At 36.0% G+C, this 18000-nt stretch overlaps 1 protein-coding gene across 1 annotated transcript in view; it reads left to right on the top strand.

Annotated features, from left to right (window-relative positions):
• Nucleotides 1-290: 290 nt before the first annotated feature.
• The window catches only part of LOC150108731 (protein CNPPD1), a 111778-nt gene continuing 94068 nt past the window's right edge, over nt 291-18000 (top strand). The window contains exons 1-2 of the mRNA XM_090416185.1: nt 291-498; nt 3201-3297. Coding sequence (XP_090272311.1) covers nt 343-498; nt 3201-3297 — 253 coding nt within the window. The 5' untranslated portion in view covers nt 291-342. The remainder of the gene's footprint in view (nt 499-3200; nt 3298-18000) is intronic.

The raw sequence follows: 18000 nt of genomic DNA, 5'->3' as shown, positions 1-18000 counted from the left end.
ATTGGAAGAACTCTTGGCGGGGAACAATGGAATGTTCTATTTCCTTCTCTATTTATTTAGTTAGTTATTTGAAAGCAGGACGGAGCTTTTAATTATCAAATAAATAGGCTTACGGAAAATGACGTTTTAAAAAACAGTGTACTCTCGAAGAGAAGGGAATTTGTATGTTTTGTGCTTTTATGTGTTATAGGCTTTTGGTTTTTTTTTTCGTGTGTCGAGTATATAGGAACGTAGGTTGTAAGGTATTCGAATTGGTGGGATGTTTGTTGAAAGCATACCGTTAAATAGCATTTTATGTGTATGAAATAGGCGTAACACGTTTTTTTTTTTCCGTGACAGAATATGGATGTCTATAAATTTACTGAAATCAACGGCACTGATAACGAAAGTGATTCTTTAAGCGTTGAAAGTATTTGCGCAGAAACTTCAGACAAGTTGTCTAACTATAAACTTCAAACTTTTGATCCTGATAATTGCAATATACTAACAGATTTTCAAGTAAGTAACGACATTTTAATAAATATATATATATATCGAGAAAGATATGTATTGCCCCTCAATGAATGCTGTACAAGAATAATTGGACCATTAACATAAATGTCACGAATAATAATAATAAATCCGTAAACTATTTACATTTAATGTCTGTGTACTTCATTGGTTAGAAAACTAGCAATTGCATGCCCAAACTTGCAATTTTATGATTAATAAGCCTTTTCACACAGGGCGAAGCACGCATTGTGGGAGGTCTTGCCTTTTGGTCCTGCTTAAATTAGTATTGCCGGATGACTTTTTTGAGACATCGCAACGGCAATCTGAGTGCACTTTCATACATCAGTGAGTCATCGAGTATCGGGATTTAAACCTGTTGATTCCTATCTTATGAGAATTTCGCTAAATTCATCTAGTCCCTGTCATTTGTAAATTATGGACATTTATGAAATTTCAAGAAAACTTACGTAAAACCTATTATGATTATTGACTTTAAATAAACTGGCAGTATATACAGAAGATAATGTATGTCAGCTCAATGTGGAAAAGTGTAAAGTTATGCATTTTGGGATTAAAAGATTACAAGCAGTGTACCACATTGATGGAATTGAGCTGCAGATTGGTGAGGCTAAGGACTTGGGTTGTTGGTGGATAGAGAGTTGAAGTTCAGAGGGCATATTTTGAAGGTGTTCAAGATAGCTCATAGGATTACTTAGTTATTGAAGAACACACCAACATGCAGAGATAAAGAAGTTATTATTTCTCTTTATAAGGTGTTGATGCATCCACATCTGGATTACTGTGCTCAGGTCTGGTCACCTGGATTCCTTGGAGATGAAGTGGTAGAAATGATTCAGAGTTGAGTGACCAAATTGTTTAGTAGTGTAAGATATGCACCCTGCATTGATAGATGAAGAGTTTGTGGGTTACAGAAGTTAGTTGATAGGCTGAAAAAAGGGAATATGATCGAAACATTTAAGTTACTAAAAGGATTTTATAGGATTGATGCAGAGGAAATATTTCAGCAGTGAGCTAGTGGTAGAAGAACAAGAGGTCATCCCTGGAAATTAAGTGTGTAGTTAACAAGGGTGTGAGGACTAGATTTTTTTGTTTGGAGAATGGTGAATGAATGGAATGTGTTGCCTGACTCAGTTGTGTGTGCTTCATTTGTCAATGAGTTCAAGAAGAGGTATGATAGTTTAACTTGTGTGGATAGTTTGGGTTTCCTACAATGGAGATAGATGCCTTTATAATAATTATAAAATTTATATGAAACTCATTATGCGAGCAGTGTTTAAGTTAATTTGATGCCACTTAACATAATGAATTATTTTCTCTCATCTTTGTGATCATAAAAAAAAATATTAGTTTAGTTAATTAGTTGATGTACCTGTGTCATGACTGACATTGCTGAAAGTCTTGTCACCAAACACTATACACATAAGAAAAGAGTATTGGGCTTCAGAAGACACTAAAATAAATAAAATACATTATTTGAAAGTAAAAAAAAAAAAAAAAAAAAGAAGATAACTTGTCAGTCATGTCTATCCACAAATGTCAGGAGCAAAATATTTAAAGAAAATGCATAATGTTATGCACGTCTAGAAGGAAGTGTGCTTTACATTATGGTCTACTAAGGCAATTGATGTAAATTCAATAGTTTCTATATACAAGTAGCCTAGTTGTGAAGATACTTCACTCACAAATTTTGCTTTCATGGTTGTGAGGCCTGGACTTTATTGAAGGAAGATGAGAGGAGACTCCTGTCTTTCGAAATGAAAACTTACAGAAGACTTTTGAGAATTCCCTATACCGCTCACGAAACCAATGAAAATGTCCGAAAACTGATTGACTCAATAGATGGGAGAAAAAGGGAAAATATTCTGACAGTCATCAGAAGAAGACAGATGAAATGGTTCGGACATGTGGAGAGGGCTAATGGCATTCCAAAGCAAACCTTAGAAGGAATCATTCTGGGATCAAGGGTTAGAGGCCGACCTCGATTAAAATGGACTGATAACATCAAAAAATGGACAAATTCCTCCCTTTCTCAACTGACATCAAGAACGAGACCAAGACGACTGGAGGAGGAGGCTAGCAAAGAGTATCACCTACCAGCCATGAATGACCCAATGGTTCATTTAGGACTATGGGAGAAGAAGAACACTTAGATTATACAATTACAACACTGCATTACCAAATTATCCTGATGAGTACTAAACTAGTAATCATTATGGGTGAGTTGAATTATCCAAACATGGATTAGGTAGAAGAGAAAAACTCATGACAAGAATGAAAGAGAATCTATAGAGCAACCATGAGACATCTTTCTCTAATAGTGTGTGAAAGAAAAAATTCAATGTTAAGGAGTGTCATATTTGATGATAGTGTCAGGAGTATCTTTATTAAGAATGTGACTTTTGCGACCAGTTGGTGACTGTTATCATGCCATTCTAAGAGGGGGAAGTAGCTAAGTATATGGATACTCCATTTTTGGAAAGTTGCTTGCTGAGCTACAAAGCTGGAAATTATGACATTCTAACTCAAGCTTTGGTTGGCTCTGTAGTATCAGTGGTATGTCATGCTTGAATTTACAGAAGTAATTTATGCTTCACCATAGTAAATGATATGCTTGGTTCACTGTTCTTTATAGCATAAAAAGTAGATGTATTTATGCTTGTAATTAATTCAGCCTATTTTAATTTCAGATTTTTAAAGATCATTTGGAATTGACAGATCGCTTGACAAAAACTTTATACTATGGAAAATTGCCAAACACTGAACGTCCATCACTTCCTCTAACGGGTAATTTTTTTATTGCTTTGTCTATTTATTTTAATGGAAACTTATTATTAATTTATATATTCATATTAAAAATTAAGATCCATTAAAAGTTTGAATGTTAATTTGATGTTGCAGATTGTCTTATTTTAAATTATATAAAATTAGGAAACAATAATGAGAAATACTGGCTCCTTTAAAAAGTTGCAGATAATACATTAAACACTTTGTTTATTCAGCTTTTATGGTATCTGAAGTTATCAGTTCACTGCTGTTTCATAGATTTTGATTAACCATTCTGTGTTAACAAAAAGAAAAGCTTAGGTGATTATTCATAATAATGCTTCACGGTATATGCAACATTAAGAAAGGAAAAAAACACTTATTAAGCTCACTGTTATTTTGCTGTTTTTTTTACCCAGCATCATCAGATCACAATTATAACTGTGATAGGCACACAGCATTCAAGTAAGTAATTGTGGAAAACAATTTAAATTGTAACTGAAAACAGAACTAAGGTTCATACATGTCACCTCTATCGGGTGGATATAAAGCTAATTTAGAGAATTCAGTCCGTCAGGTCTTAAAATGATGATTTCCCAGATCTTTGATAAATTAATTCAACTATACCTGAGGTTTGGAGAGGGCTTCATAGCTGATGCTAATTTGAAAAACTGTCTCTCAGACTTCTGTGTAATATAGATGTTTTCCTCCATCCAATCTATGTGAGGGATTGCCCAGGAATGTCTGCCAATTTCAACTTGCCATACAGATGATCACAGATGTAATTTTTGTGTTCCTTCAAGGCAGATGTTAATTAATCTACTAGTCCAAAAGTTAAAATTTAAATTGTTTTCCACAAGTACTTAGTTCAATGCTGTGTGTGCACCTATCGCAGTAATAATTGTGCTTTGATTGTGTTGGGTAGAAAATCAGCAAACTGTTAGTGAGTTTAATAAATGTACTTTTTCCTCTTAGTGTTGTGTATGCCACGAAGCATTATTATGAACATTCTTTGTTAAACAGTCATTCACATAAGTGCAGTTTTCTTTTATGATTCTGAAAGCATCTAGCAGGTATAGTTAAATTAATATTACTCTTTCATTCTAAAAAATTCTAATTATCATTCTAGAGGATGAAATATCCTCCAGAATGTTACCATGAAAGATGCAGACTAGAAAAGTTAAACCTGTTCTATTAACTTAAGAATACAAACTTGAAATAATTAAAACATAAATATTAAATAATTCCTTTTTATCATTTTTTTTATTATTTTTGCGTTATTTATAACTTGTGATTGTTTAAGGGTCAAGGGATCTGTGTGGAGATCTCTACCATAGTAATGCAGAGAATTGGCTGGGACTTGTGATATATCTGGTTTCTAGATATCTCTGCTTAGATGCCAAATGTGTGTGTAGACAACATTATTAAGGAAAGTGACTTAATCCTTTGATCTTTGATAAAATTGATATAACTGATATGAAAATAAAAAAAATATATAAAAAATTGTGAAAACAGCTGCATTCTCATTAAGAATAAGAATTCAGGCTAAATTCTTAGAGAATCTTTAAAAAAAAATATGGAAAAAAATAATAGAAGTAAAGATGTAGTATGTTTAGGAAGTCAAGGGAGAGAGAGAGTTGAGTTAGAAATAACGTCAAAGTAGCTGTGCATTGAAGAACATGCTGAAAGAATGTGCTCTTTAAAGTTAGAGTAATAAAAGAGATATGATTGAAACATATACACTAGTTAGGGGAAGGGCGATCTTAATAGTATAAACATAAGTGAGATTTTTAATACTCATGGAATCTGAGTAAGGGTGTTGAGAAGTATGTAAGTTCCAGGTTCTTATGTTCTCTGATGATAGTGTGCAACAGGCTTCCAGTGAATGTTTTGAAAGGATCTTCAGTGAAGGTTTCAGAGAAAGATATGATAGGTTTTGGGCATTTTATAACCTGTTAGATGCCCTCCCTCTGACTCATGGATGAACCTATATAATATATCATCATTATCAAATTCCTGACATGTACCCTCAAGGAGTGCACAGGATATGATAGTACTACATGAAAAATTTACATCATTACTAACTTCCTATCTACAATTTTCCTCCAAATCAGTCTGTTACTTGTCAAGACTCCAACATTATCAGATCTTATATTTCTATATCGTCTAAGGCACTTTGTACCATATCAATCCACCTATATCTTGGTCTTCCTTTGGGTTGTTTTCTTGCCAACATGGCAGAGAACACTTGTTTTCCTAATCTTTCCTTGCATATTCTGTTTAAGTGACCATACCACCTCAGATTAGCTCTGCTAACACATTCCTGGATGCTGACAATGTCTAGTTCTTTCCTAATATCCTTGTTTTTAATATGATATTGCCATTGATGTCATCTGTTCATGCCTATAATCTTTCTCAGGACTCTCGTATCTGCGGACTCTAGTCTTTGGTCAAGTGTTTTACTTCTGACCCACCCAGCTCTCAGATCCATAAGTTAAAACTGGTTTGAACACTGTCTTGTATAGAGTTAATTTAGTGTTCTGACTAATTTCTCTCTTATTCCATATATGAATTTATTCAGTTGACTTCCTATTGTTACCAGCTTTGTTGATTCTGTTGTCTATTTCCATATTTAATTTACCATCTTCACTAAAAATCGTGCCTAAGTAGTTGAAATGTTTTACTTGTTCCACAGGTTTTCCATTCACAACACAGTTACATTTTCAATGATTCTGCCTATTTTCATTGTCTTTGTCTTTTTATTGCTGACCTTCTAACCATATCTATTACAAGAGTTATTTAATTTAGTCAGAGAATCATGCAGACTTGTAGCGGATTTATTTAGAAGTATGACATTGTCCGCATAAAGCAAAGAACATACATTAACATCTCCAATTTTGATATCATGTTTAATACCACTTTCCTTCATAATGTGATCCATATAGATAATGAATAACAGAGGGGATAATGTACATCCTTGTCTCACATCAGATTTAACATTAAAACATCTTCCTGTACTTCCTTCAAATCTAACTGCTGACTTGCAACTCAAATAAAGACTAAGTAATGCTTGATATAATGCCCCATTGACACCATATAACATTTCTCAAGTATACTTGCATAGATCTTGCCAGGAACACTCAGTAGGAAAATACCTCTAATTCTCACATTCAGTTTTATTTCCCTTTTTATATATGGGTACTATTAGAGCTCTACTCCAATCATCAGGAATTCGTGTCTCTGTCCAGGCCTTCTGAACTATGCAGTGCAGCCACTGTAAGACTTTTATACCTCCATGCTTTAGCATTTCTGTCGAATATCATCTACTCCTGCTGCCTTTCCTCATTTCAACCCTTTGATAGCTTTTTCTACTTCAAGTATGGATATGTATTCCTGACTGTATGCCTATTGAGTGTGTTTTACCACTGTGCTCTCACTGCTTGTTTCATTTAGCAATTTTTCGAAGTAATTACTCCATACTTCAATGATATCTTTTTCTCCTGTTTTCATGTCACCTTTATCATTCTAACTCCTTTTACAGCACTCTTTCCTCCATTTCTAAGCTTCTTCAACAACCTCCATAATGTCTTACCTCTATTTATTTTCTGTGTTCTTGCCAAAGTCCTCCCATGACTTTTGTTTAGCTAGTTTTACATAGTGTTTAGCTTTCTTACATTCGTCTCTGTATTCTCTAAGAGCACAAGCTGACTTATTTGCCAGAAACTTTTGATATGCTTTCTTCTTTTCCTTCATTGCCTCTTTAACTTCCTGTGTCCACTATGCAGTTCTAATTTTTATATCCTTGCAGACTACTTCACCACATGCCTCTCTAGCTGAATCAATCAGGGCTTTCTTCAAGGCTTGCCACTGAATCTCCAAGGTTTGAATCCTGTTCTCAAACTCTTTCATTTTTCCTTCAATAATCTTTGTGTACGTTAGTCTACAGTTCACATGAAAGCTGCTCATCTTTAATTTGCTTTAAAACTTTCTTACATGTTATTCTTTTCAATATGAAATTCAATTTTTATCCTGCTCAAGACTAAAATAGTGATCACTTCCAATTTCAGATCCTCTGTACACTCTGGTGTCCTGCACCAGGGAGAAAACATCACTATCAACAATAACATAGTTAATGAGACTTTTCTTATTCTTTGCCTCTTCTCTCCATGTGAATTTGTGCACATTTTTATGTTGGAACATGGTGTTAGTAATAACCAGTCCATGTCCTGAGCATAAATCCAATAGATATATGCCATTATTATTAGCTTTGCTCTTTTCTCCAAATTTTCCCAAAATATATTTGTATGTCTGATAATCATTTCCTACTCTGCTATTTAGATCCCCAACAAGGAACAACTTTTCCTTTTTGATTGTGTCAGTTACTTTTTGTAAAGCCTCAAAAAATTCCTCCACTTCTACCTTAGTAGAACCTTCTGTGGTACCATAGGTAAAAATAAGTCTCATTGTCCAGTTCTCCATTCTCATATTTGCCCACATTACTCTACTTGAGACTGCCTGCCATTCAAGAAGATTAGCCGTATGGTATTTGGTTGTTGATATTTGGATGATAAACTATCCAAATATTAACAACAAAGAAGGCATGAAAATTCCAAGGATCTGGATCGCACCCATCAGCCTACCTAATATATAAGATCCAGCATAAGTCAGGACTCTAGCCAATCTACAACTATTATTAGAAGCCATTCCATACCAACTGGCTGGAATGTACAGGTATAACATGTTGTTATTATATGTTTATAGATAGTTACTTGTTGTTGCATCCAATGTAATTCTGCAACCAACAGATAACATCAATAATAGGACTCTAAACGTTGATGTATAATTTTTTATTTTATTTTATTTATTTATATATATATTTTATTTTATAATAATTATTATTTTTTATTTATTTTTTTAAATTTTTTATTTTTATTTTTATTTTTTTCACCAGAGGTCAGGCCAACAATTGTTGTAGCAGTTGGTCGGTATCTTTAACAAACCCGTTTGATTGTAGTGTAGCTTGTTTTCTGTGTATAGTTGTATGCTCCAGAAGATGACCTTGAAATAAAGGTTGAAACGTCGAATTGTAGATTTTAGTTATATTAAACTACAGTTTTCATTCAAACGGTAGTTGTCTCCATAATTTCAAAAATACATGCAAGATTAGCCTTGTATTTTATGTTGAATGCTATGGCTACTCCTTTTCTTTGATTGTTATTCCCTGAATATAACATTTTCTATTTATTGCTCAGAAAGATCTCACCAGCTTTTGTCTTGTTTGTTTCAGTCACCCCTATTATGTCGATCTGGTACTTATCTAATTCCTCAGCTAGCTTCATTTCTTTGCCATTCGGGCTTCTTATGTTGATGGTACCGATCTTTAACTCTGGTGATATTGAGTTGGGGTGTGCTTTCAGATATATATATATACACATACACACAGGTAACCCTCATGTAATGCAGTATTTATACAACGCGGTTTCGATATAACGCGATCTACAAATTGTAGTAACCCTTGTTCAATTCTGTACTTATATAACTTGGTAGGAACCCTTTAACTTTTCATATATTTTTCACCGCGTGACTTAAAAATCAAATTTATCTTCTTTAAATTTGTGTCTGTCCGTATCGCCTATGTAGTTATAAGTAGCGAATATATATTAGGGGAAAATACCTTTTAGCACGCATGTATGTCAATTGTTTACCATATAAAGTGTTTATTGTTGAAAATTGTCTTTGTTTTGCCTGGAAAGCACATTGAAAATCATAAGTCTTAATCTCAAGCTGAGCACTTTATTTTCTAGTGAGTTACATAGATATAATTAATATGTATCTCACAAATATTTTTATGTAAAAAATTTATTTTTATAGTAATAGCCACTAAATCTGCAAAGAAAAGGGAAAAAACCTTGAAATGAATATTAATTTCTCTCAAAGATAAAATTAAAATCTTGCATCTGTTGAATGATGGAGAAAACATAGGAGTTGTTGCAAGAACTTTGGAATTTAAGCGAATCAGTATGACTCGGCTCGGCATCCACTGCAGGTGGATGCCGAGATGAGTCATATAATAAACATCGCACACATTTTTGCGATATGGTTGAAAATGAAATTAGTGAATTAATTGATGGGGAACAGATTTAAATGAAGAAGAACTGATACACTTAATAGATGACTTCAAATCAAGTGGCGGGGAAAGTTCTGCCGAAAATTCTGATTGTGATGAATCCGTTTAAAGAAATTCGCAGAAAGATTGGACTTGGCAAGAAAGTTAGCGAAGTTATTTTACGGATAATGATCCCTCAATGGAGCACTCCGGAAAATTAACGAGACAATTGGATATTTGTCCCCCTCCATATTATGAACTTAATAAAAAAAAAGTGCATCATAGTGGTAAGCAAGGTCTTATTACTTACTTCTTGACAACTAAACCAGCCAAAGTATGCAGTGAAAATTATACAAATGATATCCAACAGATTTTAAGTGATTGACGACGTCCAGCCACTTGTAAATAAAGAACATCTACGAAATGTTATTTTTGAGAGGGTGGTGATGATTAAAATATGCACTTCATTTTATTTTGCATAAAACATTTATGCATTATGTGCAATGAAGTTTACATACAATTTGTAATTTTATAGTTTTTTTATACTATGTATTTGTTTCATAGTTTATTTGTGTTCTTAACTTACACCTTCTGTCCAAAAAGAAACTGAACTTTTGATAGATAATAAAACCCAGGTCAATTATAATTATTCAAATTATTTATGAGAATCAATATACTCTCCCTCAGCTTCGATACAGCGTTTGGCGTAGTCAATTAATTCGTTAAGTGAGTTTTTTTATATCGGTTTTTGAGATACTGTTGAGGGTCTTGGTTACTGCCGCTTGAATGTTTTCAGTGGTGTTGTATCGCTTTCCTTTCATCGGCAGATGAAGTCGGGGGGAATAGAAAGAAGTGACAGGGTGCTAAATCAGGTGAATACGGCAAGTGATCCAACACACAAACTTGGTTTTCACTCAAAAACTTTCTCACAATGTTCGAATGATGAGATGGTGCATTATTGTACAAAAGTGACCGGCTGCCTGCATCATGATATTCATGCCATATGCAACGAATTCTTCCTTTCAGTTGCTTCAAAACTTTGAGATAAAACTCACCATTGACCGTTTGGCCAGGCGGAACAAATTCTTTGTGGATAATGCACTTTGTTTCAGGCTCATACTCAAAACATTACGTTTCATAACCAGTAACGATTGTTTCAAGGAAGTTTGAGTCCTTATGAGCTGTTTTAATGTGGTCCTTACGGTGTTCAAGTGATACATTTTTTGGTCGTCGGTCAACTTGTGGGGAACAAATCGTGAATTCAATTTACGAAGGCCCAAACTCTTGGTAAAAATGTTGTGCACAATTGATTTTGGAATCCCCAATTCATCTTCAATCAATCTCACAGACAATTTCGGGTTTTCTTTGATGAAATCATTCCTTTTTGAATGTTAACTTTGCTCAGTCCAGTTTTTGGACGACCCTGCTTTTCATAATTTTCAAACGTCTCATGACCACTTTTGAAATCGCTTACACCACTCGTAAACTTGAGTGTGGGATAAACATTCATCACTGTATGCTTTTTTAAGCATTTGATTTATGCATTTCATTAAAACTTTTACCAAGTTTAACACAAAAGTTGATCGCTGCTCTCTGTTTGAAACTCATTTTCTGACCGTTCGTCAAAACACTGTCACTCTTGGCACTATAACTCGGCTTCTAATGAAACAAATGTCATAAACAGTTGACACAACATAGGAAGTATTTTTACCTTGGGTATAAATATGTTAAAGATACCAAGTAATTTTAAACCTGGTTTTACTCCATTTCCCAAGTAAACAAACAGACTAAAAGTCAAGTTTGCACCTGCAATTGATGCAAGTCTAACTGATCCCACAGGTAGTGCAGGACCAGGGCAACTCGTGGCAAAGGTGGAACAAGCTCCGATCACTAATCTTAATATTTACACTTAATGCCAAAACACATCTCCAAGAAGGGGATATATGATGTTTTGTATTAAAGGCAAGGGGCCACTACCCAGACCGGTTTCGACCTTTATTGAGGTCTCGTCAGTGGGAGCTAGGCTAGAAATACCAAGATTTAGTCATACCGAGCTTGTAAGTATTTCGCCAAAACAAGTTAAAATAAGGTGTTTTAACCTTATTAAATAAAAATCTCTGGAGGAGATATAAATGTAGGAAGTATTTTTACCTTGGGTATAAATATGTTAAAGATACCAAGTAATTTTAAACCTGGTTTTACTCCATTTCCCAAGTAAACAAACAGACTAAAAGTCAAGTTTGCGCCTGCAATTGATGCAAGTCTAACTGATCCCACAGGTAGTGCAGGACCAGGGCAACTCGTGGCAAAGGTGGAACAAGCTCCGATCACTAATCTTAATATTTACCCTTAATGCCAAAACACATCTCCAAGAAGGGGATATATGATGTTTTGTATTAAAGGCAAGGGGCCACTACCCACACCGGTTTCGACCTTTATTGAGGTCTCGTCAGTGGGAGCTAGGCTAGAAATACCAAGATTTAGTCATACCGAGCTTCTAAGTATTTTGCCAAAACAAGTTACCATAAGGTGTTTTAACCTTATTAAATAAAAATCTCTGGAGGAGATATAAATGTAGGAAGTATTTTTACCTTGGGTATAAATATGTTAAAGATACCAAGTAATTTTAAACCTGGTTTTACTCCATTTCCCAAGTAAACAAACAGACTAAAAGTCAAGTTTGCGCCTGCAATTGATGCAAGTCTAACTGATCCCACAAGTAGTGCAGGACCAGGGCAACTCGTGGCAAAGGTGGAACAAGCTCCGATCACTAATCTTAATATTTACCCTTAATGCCAAAACACATCTCCAAGAAGGGGATATATGATGTTTTGTATTAAAGGCAAGGGGCCACTACCCAGGAGTAAAACCAGGTTTAAAATTACTTGGTATCTTTAACATATTTATACCCAAGGTAAAAATACTTCCTACATTTATATCTCCTCCAGAGATTTTTATTTAATAAGGTTAAAACACCTTATGGTAACTTGTTTTGGCGAAATACTTACAAGCTCGGTATGACTAAATCTTGGTATTTCTAGCCTAGCTCCCACTGACGAGACCTTAAACTCCAACCACATTTCTGGCCTACTAATTAGATATTTTATAGGACTTTTCCTCCCCCTCTTTGGGATCACGGATTATGCTGGACCCCGCGCAAGAGGGGTGCCCAAGTGGTACCGTACAGTAGTGAAATCGATCACAACACTCAGAGACAGAGGAATAGCAATCCTCACACACAAACCCAAAGCAGTATACTGGGATTTCTTCCAACTTTCCAGGCGTGATACACCCAATCTTAGTACAAATAATGAAATTCTCTTCAGAAACATCAAAAATAGTTGGGGACAGCCTTTTCATCGGGATCTAGCCTGGAGAATAGCCTACGGGCGGCTCCCGGTGAAACAGGTGAAATCCCGGTATGTACCTAACCCATGCGACCCATTCTGCGATGTCTGCCGGGACGTGGAAACGGTGGACCACTTCTTTTATTTTTGCCCACCAGCCCAACGCATCTGGCGGAGACTCAGCACAGCATTGGGAATCCCCATGCTGACAGTAGAAGAGGTAGTACGACTACAATTCCCGCCACCAGTCCAAAAAACCCAAAAGTTCACTATCTTCCTAATCAATGTACTAAAATATCACATCTGGAAAGTACGGAAAAAATCCCAGGTACGAGACGCAAATTTAATGTATGCAAGAATAAGAAAAGGTTTCTTTTTCTACTTACACAAATTTCTTGCACAAGAAAGGCACTTACTAGGAGACTTTAAATTTGTGAATCAATACTGCAAACCACCGATAATATGCTTTCTTATACAGGGACGCATCAAGCCCTGTATATCTCTTTAGAACCCAAAAAAAACCCACCATCCCCCCCCACCCCAGGAAAAAGAATAACCACTCTGTTTCCCCTAGCCAGAAAGCTTTCGCTGGCACGGTTTCTTTACTCCAAACAAGGGGGGGAGAGCTGAGAACCCAGGCGGCGAAGGCTTACTGCGAGGCGGTGCCGCTCCTCGTGAGCGGCATCTCCCGGGCCAGTCTCTTCCCCATTCTAAGTCCCAGTGGTACCAGGTATACAAGTTCCTCAGTAAGTTCCTATTCATTCCTACTTACCGGACCTTAAGTCCCGTTATTTTAGATTTAAAATAAATATTTAAACAAGTCCTATTATTTATATCCTGTTTTAAAAAAAAAAAAAAAAAAAAAAAAAAAAATTATATATATTATTTACCTGGAATAAAAATAAGGATATTATATCTAGTAACATAAAAAGAACCTCCATTAATACTGGAGTAAATCATTACTTTAGATAAAATAATATGAGAACTAGAGACAAAAGTCTATGTTTAACTTTCTGAACAGGTAAATTGAGATTATATGTTACAGACCAATTAGCCAATAAGGCTAAACAGGTTGACTGAGGCCTCTTTTTACCTCCTACTATCCTACTCTATCTTATATCATACTCCTCTTTTACTGTCTGCTGATCCTCAGCATGCTTTATTCTCCAAAGGCCAATGATGAGAGACATGAACTCCCATTCTACCTCAATAAAGGTCGAAACCGGTGTGGGTAGTGGCCCCTTGCCTTTAATACAAAACATCATATATCCCCTTCTTGGAGATGTGTTTTGGCATTAAGGGTAAATATTAAGATTAGTGATCGGAGCTTGTTCCACCTTTGCCACGAGTTGCCCTGGTCCTGCACTACCTGTGGGATCAGTTAGACTTGCATCAATTGCAGGCGCAAACTTGACTTTTAGTCTGTTTGTTTACTTGGGAAATGGAGTAAAACCAGGTTTAAAATTACTTGGTATCTTTAACATAGTTGACACAACACTAATAAAGGTTGCCGCTTTTGACAACAAAAAAGATACGACAGGTGGCGCCACTAGTTTCTTCTATTTTCGAAAAGTTCGGTTTCTTTTTGGACAGAGGGTATACATGAATTGAAATAAAAATATTTTTTTGTTGGATATGTCATTGTTGTTTATATAATTTGTAAAATAAACGATTTTCTAACCTAACCCTACTTTTTTCTGTATGATCTGAGTGTCGCATAACATGATTTATATAAAGCCCCATTTCTATGGAACCTAAACATTCACATTATATGAGGGTTACCTGTGTATATATATATATATATTATATAAGAGTTCTGAGAAAATTAGGGAAGTGAGCAGATGACCTCATTGGCTGAACCATAAATGACATTTATCAGAAAAGAACGTAATTACTAATATTTGATATTGTGTGGGATATTTGATCTAGGAGTACATTGCAATTTTATAATACAGATTTAATCTAAGATTATAACTAACACACCATTTAAATATAATTGGAAATATTATCAAATTAGATGTTTGAAGCAAAAATACTCAACCCATCCTAATTATCTAATTCTTCCTAATCTAATGGCTGGTGGTTTTGCAGGGCATCTGATGGTTTTCATACCGAATTTGTTATAGCATTTGATGCAGTTAGCCATGACTTTAGAAGAAAGAAAGAAAAGAAGGGATCATAACAGGTGGTGACTAATAATAGACCAGTTTGGAAGAAAATTGTTAATAGGAAACTAGTAATATTATTTTGGATTATCATAGTATCTAGTTAAATTGTGTATCATATACAGTATTTAACTCCTTTTGACCCAAGGGTGGCATCTGTGCATATATCTGTTCTGACATACCTTGCCAGAGAGCACCTAACCTTGAATTGCGCAACTTCGACCTTCTTTGGCTGAAGATATCCCTCCCCCACTCAGTCAAATTCATCTACTGTCTCTATTGCTCTCCTAATACCATCAGTCACTCTAAGCTCTTTCATTTCCTCTCCTTAAAAGTTGATTTTCTCCAGTCCCACTTTTCTAATAGTGAAATCATCCTTCTGGGTGATTTTAATGTCCATAACACCAATTGGCTTTCCTCTTTCAGTTATACAGCTGCAGGCAGAGATGCTGGAACATTTGCCATTGCTAACAACCTTACACAAATTGTTCATAAACCGACCAGAATACCAGATAACTCCAGCCAATCCCTAAATACCCTAGATCTTCCTTACTAATGACTCCTCCTAATATGCAATGAATGTAGTGAGCACCCTGGGTAATTCTTACCACAACCTAGTGCTCATCTCCTCCCCCATGCTACAATGCTTACACAGTCTCTCCCACAAGAGTAGCTTGAAATTATAACAGTACCAAATGGGACAGTCTCCGAGACTACTATGCTTCATTCCCATGGTTGGGAATGAAGCATAGTAGGGAACCACCACTGCCCAGTTCAAACATATGCATTGAATGTATCACCAAAGTAATCCTTACTGGCATGAAAACATACATTCCTCACATTACTCGCAACTGCCATCCTCTAACTAAACCCTGGTTCTCCAAAAGATGTGCCAAGGCTGTACAAATGAAAAATCAGGCATACCACAACTATCTCAAATCAAGAACCCCATCCTCCTTTAATGCCTATACTGAAGCCCGAAACAGATGCAAGAAAATTATCAATGCTTCTAAAACAGAATTTGAACTGGCAAATAAGCAGGAACCTTGAAGCCTGTCCTACAAATGACAGCCATGCCTTTTGGTCTCTTGCTAAGGCAATTGGCCATAACTTTTTCTCTACGCTATTCCCACTTCCCTCATACCCAGATGGCTTAACTGCATCATCACCCATAGAAAAAGCTAACTTCCTGGCTTCACACTTTGCCTCCAATGCACACATAACTGACAACACAAATGCCCTCCAGTCATTCCAACTGCCCAACATACAATGCCCCCTATATCCTTTTGCTAAAAAGATATCATAAACCTGTTGTCTAAATTAGACACAAAAAAATCTCCTGACCCTGATGGCATTCCTCCAATTGTCCTGAAGGTCTGTGCCAGAACTGACGCCTATCCTATGCCATCTGTACACACTTTCTTACTCCACTGATATATATCCCAAAGCCTGGAAACTGACCTATATTCAACCCATTCCTAAAAAGGGTGACAAATCATTGCCATCTAACTATCGCCCTATCTCACTCACTTCAATCCTATCTAAAGTGATGGAGGAAACCATCAACTCGTAATCTACCTCAAAGGTACTCGGCTATTAAGCTACCACCAGTACGGATTCCATGGAAGCCGATCAACAGGAGATCTACTCTCATGCATCACCTATCGCTGGATAAATGCCATGGAGAAATTCGGCGAATCCTAAGTAGTTGCACTTTATCTCTAAAGCCTTTTGACTGAGTCTGGCACAAAGGCTTACTAAGCAAACACCCATCATTTGGACTGTCTCAGGACTTCTGGATTGCCAGCTTCTTGACTGGACACACACTATGTATGATGGTAGATGGCTCCCTATCCTCTCACCACCCAACTAATGCTGGAGTCCCACAAGGTTCAGTTCTCTCACTGACCCTCTTCCTTCTATATCAATGACCTTCTTCAGTTGACCTTTAATGCAATACACAGTTTTGCACATTACACTCCTCCCTTTCATTTGACAAACCCTACTCTACACAAATCACTTCAACCCACAGAACATCAACCACCACTGCCCCTTAATTCCAACCTCCAAGCCATCCTCCAATGGGGCTCAGATAACCTCATCAACTTCAACGCTAGTAAAACCCAGTTCTGTTTTATTTCTCACAAAAAAGAACCATTTTCCCCCCACCATTGTTTTTGATGACACTCAAATTTCCAGACAAAATGAGATTTCTCTTCTTGGAATTTCCCTGACATCAAGCCTCTCCTGGCATAAACACATCACAACCATGCATCCTCAGCTTCCAAAAAACTAGGTTTTCTCTTTCGCTCAAGACACTGCTTCACCTCTAAACAGCTGTTAACATTATACAAATCATAAATCTGCCCAGCTATTGAGTGCTGCTCCCATGTTTGGAGTGGGACTCCTAAACGCTGCCTCAAAATGCTTGACTCAATACAGAGGAGAGCAATTAGACTGATAAATGACCCATCTCACTAGCTCGCTCCTCTGACTTTCACATAGACTTGGTCTCTGATATTCTATAAATATTTCCATGGGAAAAGCCCATTGGAACACGTTATAGCTGCCGCCCAACATCCTTTCATAGTACACCTTGAAACCCACAGAACAAGTTTCTTTTCCTCCTCCTTCATCCCTGCTACTGCAGTACTGTGGAATAGTCTTTCCCCTGATGTATTTCCCAAGGAATACAACATACAGGCTTTTAAATCAAATGTAAACAAGTTTCTCCTTTCCCAACCCACCACCCATATATGGTACTAACATACTATATTTTGACCAGCCAACCTCTTGTATATGGTCCCAACATTAAAAAAAATCTGGTGCAGCCCTTGAATGTTGATGATGATGATATCTGGATAATAAAGATGTAAAGAAAGAATTTTAAAATCAGAATGTATATTCTGATATATGGGATTCATATGAGTATTTATCACCTTTATAAGCATACTCATCATCATCATCAAATTCCTGCCATGTACCCTCAAGGGGTGTACAGGATATGACAGTACTACATGAAAAAATTACATCATTACTAACTACAAATATAACATTACTACAAATAAAAAATGATGGTACAACATGACAAAAAAATTATAAGCAT

This window comes from Typopeltis vanoorti, chromosome 3 (assembly GCF_054136105.1).
Source record: "Typopeltis vanoorti isolate ZY-2024b chromosome 3, IOZ_Tvanoo_1.0, whole genome shotgun sequence".
Classification (NCBI taxonomy): Eukaryota; Metazoa; Arthropoda; class Arachnida; order Uropygi; family Thelyphonidae; genus Typopeltis; species Typopeltis vanoorti.
The sequence above is the reverse complement of the archived record's forward strand: the minus strand, read 5'-3'. Positions and strand labels throughout refer to the sequence as shown.